Source organism: Prenolepis imparis, unplaced genomic scaffold (genome assembly GCF_030444845.1).
Source record: "Prenolepis imparis isolate NDT839.2.m4 unplaced genomic scaffold, iyPreImpa1.0 SCAF_7, whole genome shotgun sequence".
Lineage (NCBI taxonomy): Eukaryota > Metazoa > Arthropoda > Insecta > Hymenoptera > Formicidae > Prenolepis > Prenolepis imparis.
In genome coordinates, this window is record NW_028141165.1 from 1,963,242 (window position 1) to 1,981,537 (window position 18,296).

An 18,296-nucleotide genomic window follows, 5' to 3' on the forward strand; every position below is an offset into this window, starting at 1 on the left:
GGAGGAAAATGATTACGTAATCTACGACGCTCGCCGTAGAATTTCGAGAATTACTCCGATCAATCTGATCTTTCGACTTTGAACGAGAAATCTATTTATTTATTTCATCTCTCTAACTCTAATAATTCTTTCTCGATTCACGCTCTTGAAGTTGCCGCTAGAAATCGTCTTATAATCGATAAATATTGAACGATGCAAAAGCGAGCTGTCGATTCTTTTTTTGCATCGATAATTCGCTAATTCGCCATGTCATGATTTACAATGGAGAGATAACAGAAAAAAATAGAATTGCCTGATAAGAGAGAAAAAATGTAAAAAAAACATCTTTATATCGAGTTCAAATCTCGATGACATATAAATAAGCGAAAATGGAGGAAAATCTCAGCTGTTTATTTGTCATGACGAAAATAGGAAAAAGCTTCGAGTCTTTTCGTTTCCTCGAATAGTCGCGTTAAAATAAATTATATAAGATAATGGTAAAAAAGGGAACACACGTATAGATATGCGATGACTGACGGCGACCAGCTTATTGCGTCACGCCGGATCGTCGTACTTTCTAGAATCTATTCCACGCGGTGGTCTCTCGTTCCATATATTTGCGTTTCTTTGAAATAAAATGTTCATCAAACTTATTTGAAGGGAGACTATCTTTGATGAGTCTTTTTCTCCGACATTTTTCGTACGTGACGATCGCCCTAATTATTATTCGAAATTAATCCGTCGTGATTAGCAATAGATGAATTTCAGTCGAAATGGCGACGCGGAGGAGGGTGGGAGGAAGGAAGGAGCGAAGGGGAGAGGGGACTATTCATGTGATGGCGCATACTCTCTCTCTCTCTCTCTCTCGTCTCTCCCCTCATCTCTCATTCTCATTCCGCTCGTGTTCGAAGTCGCGCAGACAACGTGCAGGTCGCTTCGCGCCGATCTTCAACTCTCTGTCTCTCGACATCGATCAACACCGGTCTATCAGTTTCGCCAAGAAGTACCTTATTAAGGATCAAAGGTAAAGGGAGACGATGTGCGAGTCTCTGGAGGGTCGCGAAGAAAATTCACCGAGACGAATTTAGCCGGCCGGGAAGATCCGCGTGCGCGACCTTCGCGAACCGTCGACGGGATTCTCGTTTCTTCTAGAACACGATCCTCGATGAAGAGTATCGGGGTTTTCGAAAACCGAACCGTCTAATTCCGGTTTTCCGATTCGCGGAAGCAATAATTTTTACTTCGCCAACTCTTAACCTCGCTGTCCCACGCGGAACTTTACATAACCACATTTTCATCCCGAGATGAGAAGATAATATTTTATGATGCGATTTCCATATATGTAAATCTGAAAATTACACGATTATTCGCGATAAATCGTGTCAATAATTATTCCTTCAATTTCTCCTTCGTAAAACATTTCGTTAAATCGCATCGCTTTCATGTAATCTAATAAAATTTTTACACTTTCATATATTTTTAATTAATATTCAAGGGCTATTTTAATTGAATCTAATAGATTCAATATTTTTGCAATTTTTTTGCTATGTGCTTACATATACGATATGCAAGATTCGCTCTTGTAATAATTTATCTTAATTTATTAAGCTTTATCTATTTAATAAGATGTCATTTTTAATTTTAAATCAATTAAATATTTTGTTTTGTTTTTTTGTTTTGCTTAAAATAATATAGTTAACAAGAGAAACGAATCGATTGTTTCAGTATACTTTTAATAATTGCATCAGAAAATGCAAAGTTATTCTTTTAAGTTAAACTTATATACATTACTAAAATGATGTGGCCTAAAATCAGAACCTTGACTGATATATTCTTTTTTAGATGCACAGACTACCCACCATATTGAGAGGAGCTGCTCTGCGCCAGTTCCAGGCACGTACTTACGCCAAAGATGTACGTTTTGGAACAGACGTTCGTGCCTTGATGTTGCAAGGTGTAGATATTTTGGCAGATGCTGTTGCCGTGACGATGGGCCCTAAAGGCCGTAACGTTATCGTGGAACAAAGCTTTGGAGGTCCAAAGATCACGAAAGACGGCGTAACTGTGGCGAAAAGCATCGAACTAAAGGATAAGTTTCAAAATATCGGAGCTAAATTGGTGCAAGATGTAGCTAATAATACCAATGAGGAAGCTGGTGATGGTACCACAACTGCAACTGTATTAGCTAGAGCTATAGCCAAAGAAGGATTTGAAAAGATCAGCAAAGGTGCAAATCCTATAGAAATCAGACGAGGTAAGAGTATCGAATTTATATAATCGATAAATTATTTTAATATCTTTACGTATCTTGCAGTGTCTTAGGAAACTGTTGATTTTTGACCTTGCACTGCGAGATAAATTTAAGATTAGTTTATATAAACTTGATATATTTTTGTTGTGGAATTATGTATTAAAGAATCTGTAACCTTTCAGGTGTAATGTTGGCAGTAGATAAAATCAAAGATGAATTGAAAACTTTGAGCAAACCAGTCACGACACCCGAAGAAATTGCTCAAGTAGCAACGATATCCGCTAACGGTGACAAAGCCATTGGCAATTTGATATCTGATGCCATGAAGAAAGTCGGAAAGGATGGTGTGATCACTGTAAAGGATGGTAAAACTCTCATTGACGAGCTGGAGGTCATAGAGGGATTGAAATTCGATAGGGGCTACATCTCTCCATACTTCATCAATTCCAGTAAAGGAGCCAAAGTCGAGTTTCAAGACGCGCTCCTTCTCTTTAGCGAAAAGAAAATCTCCTCCGTTCAGAGCATTATTCCCGCATTAGAACTGGCCAACACGCAACGCAAAGCTCTCGTTATAATTGCCGAGGATGTAGATGGCGAAGCTCTATCGACGCTCGTTGTCAACCGTTTGAAAATCTCACTGCCAGTGGCTGCGGTAAAAGCTCCCGGTTTCGGTGACAATAGAAAAGCCACTCTTCAAGATATGGCAATAGCCACCGGTGGTATTGTATTCGGCGATGACGCTAATCTTGTCAAACTAGAAGACATCCAGGTAAATATATGTCCGATTTAATAATTCAATAGCCTGTAGCTCTCGATCAACGTTGCAGAGAATTTCATAAATAATTTATCTTTCAGACAAGCGACTTGGGTCAGGTAGGAGAAATTATTATCACAAAAGATGACACTCTCATTCTGAAGGGCAAAGGAAAAAAAACCGATATCGACAGAAGAGCCGATCAGCTCAGGGATCAAATCGAGAACACTACGTCTGACTACGAGAAGGAGAAGCTGCAGGAACGTTTGGCGAGACTAGCCTCCGGAGTCGCCGTCTTGAGGGTTGGCGGAAGCAGCGAAGTGGAAGTTAACGAGAAGAAGGACCGTGTGCACGATGCGCTAAACGCCACTCGCGCCGCTGTCGAAGAAGGAATTGTTCCCGGAGGTAAATCTCGATCTCCACATTTCACCATAAGAATATGTATGTGTATACATACACTAATAAATATAATATTATGGCAACGATGGTTTTTCTTACAGGCGGCACTGCTCTGTTGAGATGCATACCGGCACTGCAACAGATCAAGCCGGTGAACAGCGATCAGGAGACCGGGGTGAAAATTATAGCAAACGCTTTGCGTGTGCCGTGTCTGCAGATCGCGCAAAACGCCGGCGTCGACGCCAGTGTGGTGGTGTCCAAAGTGAGTGAGGGCAAGTTGGGTTACGACGCCTTGAAGGACGAATACGTCGATATGATCGAAGCGGGCATCATCGATCCCACAAAAGTCGTACGCACGGCACTCACCGACGCGGCGGGCGTCGCGTCGCTCTTGACGACGGCGGAAGCTGTCGTCACCGAGTTACCCAAGGAGGAAGCGCCAATGGGCGGTATGGGCGGTATGGGAGGAATGGGCGGTATGGGTATGGGTGGTATGGGCATGTAAAAAGAAGAAAAAAAAGACAAAGACTGAGAAAGAGACATCATATTCGTACCGCGATCCTGTACGTTATGAGACACGCATGATTACACCGCGCAACGTTGTTGAAATAGGTCCGGACATTTACCTCCATTCGAACGAAACGGAGATCTCCGGTCACAGTTTGTATTTTGAAACATTACAAGCGATAACACATGACGCATCTAATATACGAATCCATCGTTTGTGAATTCGTCGTTTGTTTCACGTTGCTTCTGTTCTAAGGATCTGTAACGTTACCAATCGCGTATTGTATATGCAGGTCATTCATTCTTTTTCATTTAAGCGAGTATACATGTAGTACATGTAGGAATGTTTCAAATATACAAATGCATTTAATTGTAAAAAAAACAGTTACTACATTATAAAACTTGTTGATATGTTTATACAGGTGATTTTGTGGCGAATTAACGATTTAACCAATTACATGATAATTTTTAAATAAATTTCAATTTTATCCATCGTTGAATCCCCCATATTCCAGATGACACAATTTCATAATAAACAAATTGTTTCATAAGTGAGAAACGAATAGGTCTTGTTCAATGTTTGATATATTTCATGCAGTTTTCCAGTTATATAACATTCATTAGAGATGTAAATGTAAAAGTAAAAATATGAATGTATGTGTTAATTATGCAAGGTTAATTATATTTAGATTCATAATTTTTTATAATTAAATTTATTTTCTGCTTTAATAAATGTACGTTAAAATTACAACTTCTCTTTCCATATGTGCGCGTTATACTTAATTTTACAAACTATATTATTGCAAACAAGTAAATAATTAAGAAGAGTTGGTAAATGGAAATCTTTATTAGAATATAAACATTCTTATTATCTATGTCTTGTTTTATACATTTTGCTTTTTCAGTAGTAGTAGTAACTACATTAAACACGAAATATGATATATAAATATGTCAAACAATCAAACGTGTCAAAACAATCTTTCGATTATATATGTATATCTTCAGTCATTATCTTACATACGGGCCTATTACGACATGATCATCATAAATATCTTGACATTTATATTTTCAGAATATTAAGCTTATTAAATTACTATTATTTTCTGAGATCATAAACATCTAAAAAGATATTCAGGCTGATCAAATCATATGCAATCAAGACGAATTTGACAAAAAAATATTTTCATCTTTATACTTTTGTAATTTTTCATATTACGCAAACTCCAAGTACTTGTGCCTATCGTTTTTTTCTGCGACATAAAATTATTTTACAGAATCAAACACATCATATCAGAATTATAGTCAAATAAAAAGATATTCCGCTCTTTCCTTTGAAAAACAAAGTTTAAAATTGAAATCGCAATGCAAATAAATAATGTTACTTACAAGCATGTGTGAGCCTGCAGAGCACACATGCAACATATATAAAAATATTTTCCAAATATTCCTACAATATTTCTTATTCAATCATTGTATTTCAATCCAATGAAATATACAAAATATAGCTGCGGGAGAGGTAGAGAGAAAGACAGCAGGAGACAAAAGGAAGAAAAAAAGCAATTTTTTAGTGTAGAATTGTTGTGTGTGTGTGTGTATGAAAAAGAAATATTTCATATTCAAAATACAAAGAAGTCCGCTTTAAAAAACATTATATATATATATATATTAAGCCTATGTAGATATATCCATAATAAAAAGCATACTTATGTTCGCTATATGTTTATATCTAAGCGCCAATTTTCTCAATTTCGTCGGCATCTTCCGCGTCTAGATAATAAATTTTCTTGCCAAAGTGTTCCTCTATGTCTTTGCACAGTTGCATCGCGTGCGGCGAGTCAATTAAATTAATGGCAATCCCCGATTTACCGAATCGACCTGTTCTGCCGATCCTGTGCAAATACGTTTCGCAATCTGCTTGACGTTTTTGATCCATCGGCAGATCGAAGTTAACGACTATCGTCACCTGTTCTACATCGATCCCTGTCAAATATTATAAATTATTATTATCATCTTTATATAATTGTTATAGTACATTTAAATGTAACCGCTAACAAAATTCATAAATTACATGCGCTATTTATTGCATTCTTCAGCTTCTTTTTCTTCTTATATATTGCATTGACGTATTTACCTCTGGCTAAGACATTTGTAGTGATGAGAACTTTCTCAAGTCCTGCTCTAAATCTATCTAGCACGGAAATTCTTTGTTCGACTGTCAAGTCACCAGACAGTATCGCTACTGCGTGTCCATCTTTCGTCATCTTCTCTGCCAACCAACTGGCTGTCTTTTTCGTCTGAAAATAATACATTTTTATCACAACACTTATTTAGGACTTGATAAATTTTTAAAATACAATTAGAGTTCTTACATGACAAAAAATAATTGCTTGTCCGATTGTTATTACACCATAGATGTTAGTAATGGCTGTATACTTTTCATCTATGCTTTTGCATTTAATGTAGTACTGTTTTATATTGTCTAAACTTTCTTCTTCCCTTAATAGTCGTATTATTAATGGATTATTGACTATAATCTCCGCAAAGTTCATCACTTCTGGTTCATATGTCGCAGAAAAGAACATCATTTGACATTTTTCTGTCGTGAGTAATCTGCACATAAAGTAAAATATAAGTGATGTCTCACATAAAACATAAACATATTATTCAGTCATACAATGTGATGCAACATCTCTGAGAAATTACTTATGGATGCGGATGCATTGGTCTTGATGACCTTGTGTAGCAATCATTACATCCGCTTCATCCAATACAAAGACAGATATTTTTCTTAACTCAAAGAACTTAAATTTTTGTCCCCAATCTAGCACTTTTCCCGGAGTTCCTATAATTATGTGCTCGGTAATCTTTAATCCACGACTTACTGAAATAATTAAAGTAATTGTCGGTATAAGTTTCACAACAAACAATTAAAATTGCATAAGCTAATGAGATATATTACTTTCTTCTCCTCTCACAGCATATTTTATTTTTATCTCAGGACAAAAGCGTGACATTCTTGCCGCTACTTCGCCCGTTTGGATCGCCAATTCATATGTTGGCGATAAACAAAGTACTTGTGGGTAATCTTTTGTAGGATCCACTCGACTTAACATGGCAAGTACAAAAGCAGCTGTCTTACCAGTTCCAGACTGAGATTGTGCAATCATATTCTGTGGTCTGAAAAAATTTTCCTAAGAGTTTAGAGACTGCATCTTAAGAAAATACACAAATAGAAAGCAACTGGTTTATGCTTACGGATCAGCGAGTAAGGTAGGTAAAGCAGTTTCTTGAATTCTAGAGGGGGCATTGAATCCCATAGCATACACTCCTTTCAACAGCGCAGGCTTGCTACATTGGAAAATTAGACGATTTGTAAAAAAATTTATATCATTATATGTCATTATTTGAATGTAAAATAACGATTATTATAATTATTTACAGATGAAGAGCGTCGAATGTTTTGACACTGTATAACGGAGAATTTGGATCCTTTCTTTGAATCTCTATATCTTTCGTGGTTTTCACTAATCCGTTCCTTATAATCTTTTGCAGAAGCGATTTCTCCGCCGGCGAAATCTGCTGCTCGTCCGATGTATCATCGTCACTCTTTGCATCATTCACAAACGGAATGGATGGAGCTGGGCTTGGTTTATCCAAATTCAAGGTCGTCACCTATATAACACATACAATCAATGAATTACTTGATCAAGTTCAAACGCGATAGTTCAAATGAGAAACACAGATTATCTGGAACACATGTAGCGTAAAAAAAAAAAAAAAAAAAAGGTTAACCGGTTACTATTATCGGACGAAGGACAATAAAGACAAGAAAATAGATGGTGAATCGAGGATGTGTAGCGAGTCGCGAATTCCACGAAGAGCAATGACTTCCTTCACATTGATAAAAACACACAAATGAACATTGTAAACACAAAGATAATTTCGCTCAAGCAAATGTGTAATATATTTCCCGCGAGAATCTCCCCTGTTACCTTCGACGCCAATTTGTCCTGTTCATCGACATACTGGCCCCAGTCGACCTTAGTCGAAGCCATCGGATGCGTTTCTTATTCTTTCACGATTTATATATCCGTGTGAATCACAGCAAAATATCCGCTTGGTTATTCCGTTAAACAATAATAATGAACAGGCAATGAGGAGTTCGTGATGTCGTGATGGGTCGCGAGAAATGACGGACCGATTCGGGTCCAGTGTTGCCAATTTCAGGTCGCGTAACCATAGAATATATAATATTAGAGCGCGCGTGTCGATGTGCGCGACGCGTTCGACTTTCGACTTTCGACTGAAATCGATTTAACCTTCAACGTCACGCGTTCGGAATTCGGTGCGCGGAGTGGGGGCTGCGTGGTGGGGGCAGGCTGGGTGGCGCGCGCATCCCCCCACCACCCAGCCCCCACTCCGCGCACCAAATTCCGACGCCGCGCCGCAGCGCCATTTGAAGGTTAAAAGTCGAACGCGCCGCGCACATCGACACGCGTTCTCATATATTATATTATATATTCTATGGTTGCGCGATCTGAAATCTAGTGACATTGGACGACCGATTGATCGATTGCTCATCCCATTTACTTTTCTCCCCCCCCCCGCCGCACTTATCGATATCCCAGCTCCCGATATATCGCGGCCATCATAACTCCTTACTCCTTTCTACCTTGCGGAAAACTGGAGGTTTACCATGTCAGAGCAGTAAGTGTTTTCGTTTCTTTCTTGGAAAGGTAGAAGGAAAGGCGAATCTCGAATTCCAATTCATACGATTCACCTGTCAAGAATGATACGTTAAGCACTCGTTTCCGGAGAGACGCGATCGCGTTAGCGAAAAGTGAAAATGATCAGGTTAGAATCGATGAACGCCTAACAATGACGTTGTTGTGACTCGAGGCGAGAAATCATTCCCACATTGGCGTCTCGTCCAAATTCGCGTTTTCTCCTAAAAAAAATTCACTTTCGTTCTTTCCAGTGACGATACCTTGCTAGACGAAGATCTTGGGGACGAGGAATATGATCTGGGTAACGACGAGGAAGAGGCTCTTCTAGCTGATGACTATGAAATAGAGAGGGTGAGCATATTGTTTACCCATTATTTTTCATTCGGATGAAAATATACTCGTTTGATATATTCGGCTATTTCAATCGCGCTTTGCTGCTTTAATTTGAAAATATCTTATTCTTAAAATCTTCGTTTATATACATTTTGCTTTTGTTGACCTAATTTATATCAAAAGTTTAGTTGCTGCAATTATATATCATTTAATGTCAACAATTGACAACAAATAGGAATGCCAAAATGACGATTAAAGGCAATGATATTTCCATTCATTTAATATTTTTTCCAAGGAGTCCCAATAGACGAAGAAAAGTTAGATGTGATTTTTGTTCAAAGTTTTTTCTTACTTTTATATAGCAAATAATATTTTTAATGTATATATTTATATTATTGCCTGTGTATTGAAAAAATGTTTAAATGCTTTTTATACGTAAATTTAAAAAATTAAAACTGCGTTATAGGTGCAATAATAATGATTTTATTATTAAACTGTTAACTGTACTAAAAGTTCCTAATTCATGTATTTTTGAACTCCAAAATTTCAAACATATGATGTATAATTATTATATGAAGTGCTAATGTTCATAGATGTATTTACAAAATATTCGTAATGTTGAATATTTTTCTGGTTATAAATTGTGAATATATATATTTACAACATAGGAAATAGATATTTTATACATGCAGAAATTCGTGAAATTGAGACTGTTCAACAAGGTGCAGCAAGAACACTTTTGCTCGACTGCAAATGGTCGTGAAAATTGTCACTGCAACATAAAAGATATATACTTGATACAGGCATTACGATTTGTGTTAATGGACAGCTGCTGAATTTTATACAGGTTGAAAAAAATACAAGTAGCTGTAACCAAGTGTTCTGATAATAGAACAAAAATAGTTATATAAGAGATGGGAATACAAATAACATTTTCTTACTAGACTGGAAATTCATACAGACAAAAAATTTACGATATTATAATTTGTCCTATTTATAATGGCACATTGTTTTTATATATTCAATGGCTTGAAATATTGTCTTTAAATGTTTCTCTCTAACAATGCAGTTAATTTCTTTAGACAAGTATTGCATTAAGAGATACTTATTTGATATTGTCAGAATGCTACATGTATTTGTTTCACCTGCTGCGTAAATGCGATTGTAACTTTTGTATATTAAGATCAAGCGAGATATCAAAAATGTGAAAAGTGAATAGAAAAAAATATGCAAGTCTATGTTTATAAGTCATTTAAATGACGATTTAATGACTATATACACAATTTAATGATTTGCTAATTTGCCAATGTAAATCTCTATGATTATATCTCGCCTCAGTCACTAGAAGAGTTACTTTGAGAATGGTCTAATGTAAGGTGACAAATATAAGAAATATAGATGCGTTATTATAAATAGAAATTTATTTATTATTAAATATTTTTTTCTGTTGATTTATATAACATTAATATTTTACGATTACGAAAAAAATTTTTTTTTAACAGATTGTTAAAAATATATTCATAATTTTTTGTATATGCAATACGTTTTAAAAATAGGAAAAAATTTTTTAAATATATATATAAATTTTTATAGAGAAAATTATATAGAGAACTTTCTATCATGATGTAAATTCTTACATTAAGCCATTCAAATGTATATTATGAACTTTGTTACTTCGATTTTCAACAATACAGTGACTGTGTGAAAAGTTAGATACATTTTGGGTTTTTTAATGCAAAATTGTATATTGCGATTTCTAGTATTAAGTCCCCAGATTATCTAACAAATTAAGGTGTAAGAAATAATTCAGTTATACGATGCAATAAGATATATTCTGATTTCTTTATAACTTTTCCACTTAATTAAAAAATTTTCCACTTAATGTAATCAACATATTATATATTAATGCTATTTTTAAACTTTTGCAAGTTTTCAAAATTGAAAAGTATTGAATAATATATGCATTTTATTTGTTGATTATAAAGTTTACATTGGACATTATTGTAATTCTTGTGTCTTTAATATGAATGTGTTTATGTGTTTATATAAAATTTATATACGCTTAAATTTAAAAAAGTAAACATATTTGGCAAATTATACTTGTGAAATTCTGTTGTATAATTGCACGTATAAATTGAATTCTAAGTATAGACTGAATTATATCACACTACACTGTGCAAGTTTTATCTCATACAAAGCATAAACAAAGCTTTTATTATTTTACAAAAGTCGTACATCGAATGTTACATATTTCATCATCGATTAGTATTTTATCGATATAAGTTACCAGCTGTTACATATCATCAAAATCATCAAGTATCATATGCACATAGTCACATTTTTCCATCACTGTACTCGGACTTGCCATCCTCAGCCACATTTGTTTATAAGATCTTTCTGTTTCATTATTATTACTATTAGAGATAAGAGCATGTTTCCTCCAGTATGTGTTAATATAGTAGATTGCTGTAGAAGAAGGAAATATTTAAAGAAGAAAATTCTCTTTAAAAGTTATGTTTATCACATGGGGATCAAATATGCATTAAAATCAGGAACCAGAACTCATACAATATGCGAGTGTACATATCGATAGTTTTCCACAAACTTTGTTGAAGAGAAAGGAGGATAATTCCACTTGCGCACACTTTAGATACACATTAGTTATGATATAATGATACATAGATTATAACTACATTATATGGATAAATATCTCGTATTTGCATTACAAATATCTGCCAATTTGATTCCCCGAGCAGCAGAATAGCTATAAGGGAGAAGAGGAAACAGATGATGTACTGGACTTAGGAGTCACGGACGCGCTCGACGACTTAGATGGCGAAGACGAGAATATAGAGTTTAGTAGAGGCAATACTGATAAACATAGCGATAACGATTTCTATAAAGATGGAGAACATCCGATGGAGATACAGCCTACGTCGTCGTATTACGAGCAAGACGACGGTGCCCGGCGGTACGCGAACGAGCAGGCATCGCGTCAGTCTGATCAAAACTCAGAGTCCAATAGCGTTAATGTTTCTAATAATATTGGCAAGGGCGATCTGCGCGAGAAGCTCCAAAGAAACGTGCAGAAGAATGTTTACGTCGGCAACGGGCAAGGACTAGAAGACGACGACTGCGAGGAAGCAAAGGAAAGGCGTAACAGATTTCAAAATGAGCGTACAATGATTTCTCCAAAGATGAACAATGATATCCCGGATACCTTAGAGAATGTCGTCACGCCGGAACCATCAAGAGCGCCGTTCAGAGGAAGAGGACGAGGCCGTGGAGTAAGAGGGAGCAGAGGAGGACGATTCAACGTACAAAATACTGGAAACTTCAATCCAAGGTAATGATAGAATCTTAATAATTAATATGATAATAGAAAAAAATATTAATTTTATTTTCATTAAGATATATTTATATACATATACATACATGTTTCAACTAATAAATATACATTTTAATGAAATGTCTTGTTTGCAGGTTTGGCGCGGTACGGCCACTGAATTTTGACAATCAACCATCTGCTTGTAGACCGCCACTAATAGAGACCAGACCGCCGTGTCTCCTTGGTGTACCAAGTAACGTACCAAATCAGCAACAGATAATGTATCAACAACAGGCTAATCCACCACAGCCCTTTCAACAGCCCTTCGGCCCGAACGGTCCGTTGCAAGGGCCGCCGGCGCAATTTGTGGAGAACAGGCCTCAGTTTAGTCCCGGACAATTTCAGGGCTCGATGGGACCGCGTCCGATCGGCAGCCAGAGGCTGCCCGAGTACGGACTTAGGAATCCTCCCTTAGCGGGAGGATCTATGCAAGGACCGAGCTATAATTGTCCGCCTAACCAGCAGCCGCCGTATCATCCGCCGATGCAGCCGTCGCCGTTTCAAAATCCGGGCGGCGTCATGCAGGAAAATCGACCGGGTATGCAGGGTAATCAGGGAGGACCCCTGTTGCAAGGAAATCCAGGAGGAGGAGGAGGATCGCTTCTCGGTAATCCGAACTGCTTGTTGCTGCCTGGAAGTCAGCCCAATATGTTGCTACCGGGGGGAGGGAATCTGCCAGTGTCCATGGGCCAGGGATTCCCGCGCCAGCAGCAAGCGTTGCCAAGCGCCTCTCAAGGTCCACCTATGCAAAATCTGCCGCCGAACGTGCAAATGTCTAGTCAGCCACCGCCCTTCGAGAACAGACTACCGCCGCCACCGCCGCCGCCGCAGTTTCAAGAACCCCAGTTCGAAGGTCGGAACGCGTACGACGCAAGAGTCGGTTTTCATCCTCCCGATCAAGTACCCAATAACCAATTTAATAATACGATGCAACCGGTACCGCAACAGTCGGCGTCTAATGTATCACACAGTGTGTCTTTACCTCCAGGCCACAAGATTCTAATCAATCCTCATTTTAGAGGCACCGTTCAGCCCGCGAACGATGGTAAGTGATACTTTTAAAACAAACATTTATATCGAATGTAGTTAAATTATTGATACTTTTGCTAAAAAATTTTTCTTGTGTATTAATTACGTGACAGCTCGACTTGTTTGGGATTCTAATCAACAACAAGCTCAATCGCAAGTTCCTCATAGTGGACAGTTTCCGCAACCGCCGTCATCGTATCAAAATCAGGGACCCTATAATCAGGCCCAACAAGGTTCGTCGCAGTATCAACAAAACTATCAGCAGAATAAAAGTGACGTAAGTAATTGCATAATACATAAGAGCAAAAAGATAAAAATAATTGTAAATCATCAATATCCGCATTATAGGATCCATACGCATATTTTTCCGATGTGTGGCAAGAAAATAGACCACAGAAGCCTCAGAATACCCCGAATAAACATTATCCTTCAGATAACAATTATTCCCGAGAGGGAAACTACAGTGATGGTAACAAATATAAGTTGGATAGCCAATGGGAGCAAAGGGATAGCTATCAAGAGGTAAATATTATGTTTAATTCGAAAGTGATGCACTTGTATTAGATCATTTGTTTCAATCGTCTCGTTTTCTTTACATTAGGATTATAGAGGCTCTCATCAAAATTATCGAGAAAGAGATTTGCCGCTACGAGCAAGGAACGATCATACGCAGAGGAGCAGAACGCCACCACATACATATCGCGGCGATTCTTACGATCAGGTTCACAATATGAAATTTTCTAGACCGGCGAACGTTGCACCCCGTGGACCAAATAGACCGCCGCAAAAAAGGATACCTGAGTCTTCGGACAAGGGATCGCGGGAAGTAAGTCCAAAACGCAATAAGCCGTCTAACAGAAATCTTCAAGAGATACGAAGAGCGGATACAATAAATGAAACTGTCGCTAACAAGGTGATTTTCTCATTCTACAAGAAAATTCGCTTTGATATGATAGAATTTAAATACATTGCAAAGTTATGATTTTAGGAAGAAGATAATGATCCGGAGATGCAGGAATATCGTAAGAAAATGGAAGAGCAAAAACGTCTTCGGGAGAAGTTATTACGCGAAAAAGAGAATAGGCGTAAGATGGCTGCAATGGAGAAACAAAGTGAAGATACCAAGGTGGATTCAAGTATTCCAGGTAAGTTGATTTGTTCTACAAACACACCTCTATATTTTTCTTATCAAAATTACAACGATATGCTCGAAATATTTTAGTGAGCGAAAATACACAGCAAGAAATAAAACCTGCGTCAGCATTGATGGGGATTGTGAAGGATGGTGTTAAAGCACGCCCTGGTGTTCCTAAAGGACGCGGTCGTCCTACCAATATACAGAGCACAGAGGTACAACATTAAATGTATCATTATATTATATTATTACAATCATGATTGATTTCTTGATGACAAAATGTCTAAATTATACAATATTGTATTATATATATATATTTCTGTACTTTTATAAAGAGAAGTTTTACAATAAATTCCTTCCGCATTCATATAATTCAATTATAAGTAACAGGGATATATATGATTCAGTGAGAGTATTTTTTAATGCAATTTACACAATACTTAGCATGCACAAACAGTTACAAAATGTTACATAATTGTATGTAAATGTACTTATGTGCATATAAAAATTGAATATAGATCAATATATTTAGATTGAACAAATTATTTTTTTTTTTATAATTAGCAGTTTTATTATACTGCATGTTTATTAATTAATAGAAAATATCATTTTTTTAAATATATACATTTTATCACTAATTAAATACATTTTTAAATTAAATATTACTTAACTACACATACAATTTTTTTTTTAAAGTTACTGTGTACACTTTCCTTATGTTCCAATAAAATGTTTTTTTAATAAATTTTGTTTTTTTTTTCTCATTTTTCCTTCAAACTAAACATATCTTAACAAACTTAAAAAAAAATTCAAAGTTAAATTTTTTAATTAAAGTAAATTGTTTAGTAAATATATTGTTAATAATTTAGTCAAAGTGTTTTACACTATTATTATTTTGATCAAATAATTTTTAATAGTAGTTATATATAGATTAACACAGAAACTTTTATCTAAAATAATGTATTTTTTGTTATAGGCAGCAGACAGATCATCTAACGTGCGAATTGTTAGAACAATACCAACTATACAAACTAATGATATGTCAGATACAATCGGTTCGAGAGATAATACCTTGGGATACGCAACTAATCAAACCGGCGATAATGTACAAATGAGACAAGTGATACAACAACCTGGCACGCGAAGAGTTGTCATACAAAAGCCTCTGTTAAATTCGCAAAAGATCATCGCTACCACAATACAGAAAACTGTCTCCAATCTGCAGAAGAATCAAGGATTGCAACAGAAAATAGTGCCGAATACACAAGTTGTGCAAACGCAGAAAATCATACAGAATCAGGCTAATACATTACAAAAATCTGGGACTGTTGGACCGAAAATCACAAATATTGGCCCGAGAATGGTAACGCATAAAACACCTGGTAGTCTACAGAAAACTGTAATCAACGATAACGCGAACGTTCACGGACAAAAAGTCACGAATACGCAACAAAATTCCCAGCGAATCGTGCTACAAAAATCTGCAGTTCAAGTGAAAAAATTACCCGAGATAAAAACGAACACGGTTAAATTAGAGAATTTGGCTGCTAGCACTTCCGAGGTCCAAATCAGACGTATGTGTCAAGCCATCGGAACCATTGAGGTGACTATATTTACATGAGAATGTTTCACCTGGTACACTCGTTTTTATTATTGACATGCTTATTACATTTACTATATACACGTTTCATGTATTTTCTTCATTTTTGAGTTTATAGAGAGTATTTAGATTTAGGAATCTATAAGCAAAACGTTTTTATTTTTCTGCATGTGCTTTTTATTTCTCAACACGCGTTTTATTTACATGAATATAGGCGCATGTAAGATAACAAATGTATTATTTTTTATAAAACAACTTGTAACTAGAAAGTATTACACTTTACAGCAAAGTATTAGAAACTTGATGTATATGTTTAATCAATTCTTTAGCTATCAACTTAGATAGCTACAATAATTTCATTCCAAAGATTATAGTATTACTAGATATAATTAGGAATAAGTAATATCTCAACAGTTCTATGATATACGTTTCTTATATATAGTATATGCATATAGTATAATGCATTGTTTTGCATTTAATTTTTAAAATCACTGATTTTATAATATGTTAATTTCTTTTTTTAATTCTAAATACATTACATTTGCATTATATATATATATATATATATATATATATATATATATAATGACATATTTAATACACAATTCAAAGATTATTACATTCATATAAATTATCTAAAAATATCTAAAAAAAAAAAGTTTATAATATTACGTATAATCAGAGATTATTTGATTATTGACCAAACTGACATATATTTATTTTTAATTTGTATAATTTTTCCAATGAGTAAAAGAAACTTTAAAAGTGTGATGAAGCTTGATGTGTGATGAATTGTAAACTTTACATCGCAACACAAATTTGAAAGACAATTACTGTAATAAAATCAAATCACAAATTCTACAAAACTTGAAATTATTAGTGACTTTGTGAATTTTCCTTATTTTGTTCCTCTCGAAAATGTATGCAGTATAAACAAATGCGTTAAAACAAATCGTTAATTTTCTTTCAAAATTCTTACATTTTTGATTGCTTACTTTATATAGAATGTAGACACTTCTTTTATGTTTATTTTATTTATTTAGATATACTTGAGACAATCTAATAACAATATATTCTCTATTCTTCGTGTTATAGAGCATACGTATGGGCGAGGGTAACGCGACCATTGTGTTTAAGACGCAATCCGCTGCCATGGTGTTTCACAAGAAATACCAGCGTAAAATGCTAGATTTATCGCTGATAACTGTTCGTCTTGTGCCGCAAAACACTCTCGCCAATAAAGTGATAACGGCGATCGCGAAGAAATCTTAGAGACGAATCTCAAAATATATTCTTAGCGTATTCTCAACGTTAATTCCATGTAAACCATGACCTCTCTTAGACGATTCTTTTTTTTTTTTTTCGTTTTGAGGTCCATTAGACCTGTTTAATAAGTATAAAAATATGTATCTATATATATTTTATACACGAATATATACTCCACAATACTACAGAAATTTGTAAAGTTTAGTAGAGATGTAGTGAAACTTCTACTGGATCCCTCCGGTACAAGAATTAATGTAAACGATAGTAAGAGTTCTCGAAATTTTTTTTTAATAATCACGAGACATTCAATATTATTTACGAGAATTCGTCTGTGTACATACATATAAGGAAAAATTGTATATTGTTTCATATAAAATAATGTATAATGATGTGCATAAGAAATAAACATGACATGCAACAATATTCAAGTATAGAAAAAAAGAATGATTGTACGCAAAGTTTATTATAGTGATATATAGCGATAATACTTTCTCAAAACAATAGTGCTTTTACGAGCGAAAATAAAACTATTATATTAAAATCAATTGTATCCAGAAGGAATATCTCGCGAATCACAGTATAGAATAATTGTATATTTAAGTAAGAAAAGGAACACTCACATTATATAAAAGATCCTATTATATATATCGATAATATATTGTAATCTAGATACTCGATAATATATAATCTTATAATACATAAACAATCATATTGCAATAAAACTGCAGCTCATTTAGAATATCAGCTCTAACTTTATTATATGTGTTAAGTTTATTTTTCCAAATTTATCTTTACAAGGCGTTTTCGTAAATTAGAAAAGTAACAAACATTAAAATGGGCATTATAAATAAAAAAAAAAGAAATTAAATATATAAACATTTTTTATTTTCTCTCAGTTTCTTTAAATGTTTACTATTAAAAATACAAA

The 18,296-nt window shown here is 35.2% G+C and overlaps 3 protein-coding genes across 4 annotated transcripts; 2 read left to right on the forward strand and 1 right to left on the reverse strand.

The window, feature by feature from the left end:
- The first annotated feature begins 842 nt into the window (after nt 1-842).
- Nucleotides 843-4,453, forward strand: LOC145939149 (heat shock protein 60A). Its single transcript, XM_083043358.1, has 5 exons — nt 843-1,003; nt 1,822-2,233; nt 2,413-2,999; nt 3,086-3,389; nt 3,485-4,453. Exons 2-5 carry the CDS (start codon nt 1,822-1,824, stop codon nt 3,886-3,888), a joined length of 1,707 nt encoding a protein of 568 aa, XP_082899484.1. The 5' UTR covers nt 843-1,003; the 3' UTR covers nt 3,889-4,453.
- A 977-nt stretch (nt 4,454-5,430) lies between these two features.
- Nucleotides 5,431-8,179, reverse strand: Dbp80 (putative ATP-dependent RNA helicase Dbp80). The gene is made up of 8 exons (XM_083043359.1): nt 7,883-8,179; nt 7,330-7,562; nt 7,146-7,238; nt 6,850-7,067; nt 6,594-6,771; nt 6,260-6,500; nt 6,022-6,184; nt 5,431-5,870 (listed from the first exon to the last, which is right to left on the reverse strand). Exons 1-8 carry the CDS (start codon nt 7,943-7,945, stop codon nt 5,617-5,619), a joined length of 1,443 nt encoding a protein of 480 aa, XP_082899485.1. The 5' UTR covers nt 7,946-8,179; the 3' UTR covers nt 5,431-5,616.
- Nucleotides 8,180-8,441: 262 nt separating this feature from the next.
- Nucleotides 8,442-18,107, forward strand: LOC145938296 (uncharacterized). Of its 2 annotated transcripts, none has more exons than XM_083041788.1 (11): nt 8,442-8,597; nt 8,869-8,968; nt 11,707-12,296; nt 12,434-13,383; nt 13,481-13,644; nt 13,716-13,889; nt 13,969-14,280; nt 14,356-14,512; nt 14,590-14,717; nt 15,479-16,105; nt 17,198-18,107. In XM_083041788.1, exons 1-11 carry the CDS (start codon nt 8,587-8,589, stop codon nt 17,372-17,374), a joined length of 3,390 nt encoding a protein of 1,129 aa, XP_082897914.1. In that variant the 5' UTR covers nt 8,442-8,586; the 3' UTR covers nt 17,375-18,107. The 2 variants fall into 2 exon arrangements, with proteins under 2 accessions (XP_082897914.1, XP_082897915.1); XM_083041789.1 differs by having other exon boundaries at nt 8,448-8,744.
- The last annotated feature ends 189 nt before the right edge of the window (nt 18,108-18,296 follow it).

Bases quoted from the DNA above. Each gene is read 5' to 3' on its own strand.
- LOC145938296 (XM_083041788.1), top strand. The intron at 13,890-13,968 runs GTAAATATTATG...TCTTTACATTAG, and splicing joins AAAGGGATAGCTATCAAGAG to GATTATAGAGGCTCTCATCA. The intron at 16,106-17,197 runs GTGACTATATTT...TTCGTGTTATAG, and splicing joins AAGCCATCGGAACCATTGAG to AGCATACGTATGGGCGAGGG.
- Dbp80 (XM_083043359.1), bottom strand. From the start codon at position 7,945: ATGGCTTCGACTAAGGTCGACTGGGGCCAGTATGTCGATGAACAGGAC. The intron at 7,563-7,882 runs GTAACAGGGGAG...TGTGTTATATAG, and splicing joins AGGACAAATTGGCGTCGAAG to GTGACGACCTTGAATTTGGA. The intron at 7,239-7,329 runs GTAAATAATTAT...TTTCCAATGTAG, and splicing joins ACATTCGACGCTCTTCATCT to CAAGCCTGCGCTGTTGAAAG.
- LOC145939149 (XM_083043358.1), top strand. From the start codon at position 1,822: ATGCACAGACTACCCACCATATTGAGAGGAGCTGCTCTGCGCCAGTTC. The intron at 2,234-2,412 runs GTAAGAGTATCG...GTAACCTTTCAG, and splicing joins TCCTATAGAAATCAGACGAG to GTGTAATGTTGGCAGTAGAT. The intron at 3,000-3,085 runs GTAAATATATGT...TTTATCTTTCAG, and splicing joins TCAAACTAGAAGACATCCAG to ACAAGCGACTTGGGTCAGGT.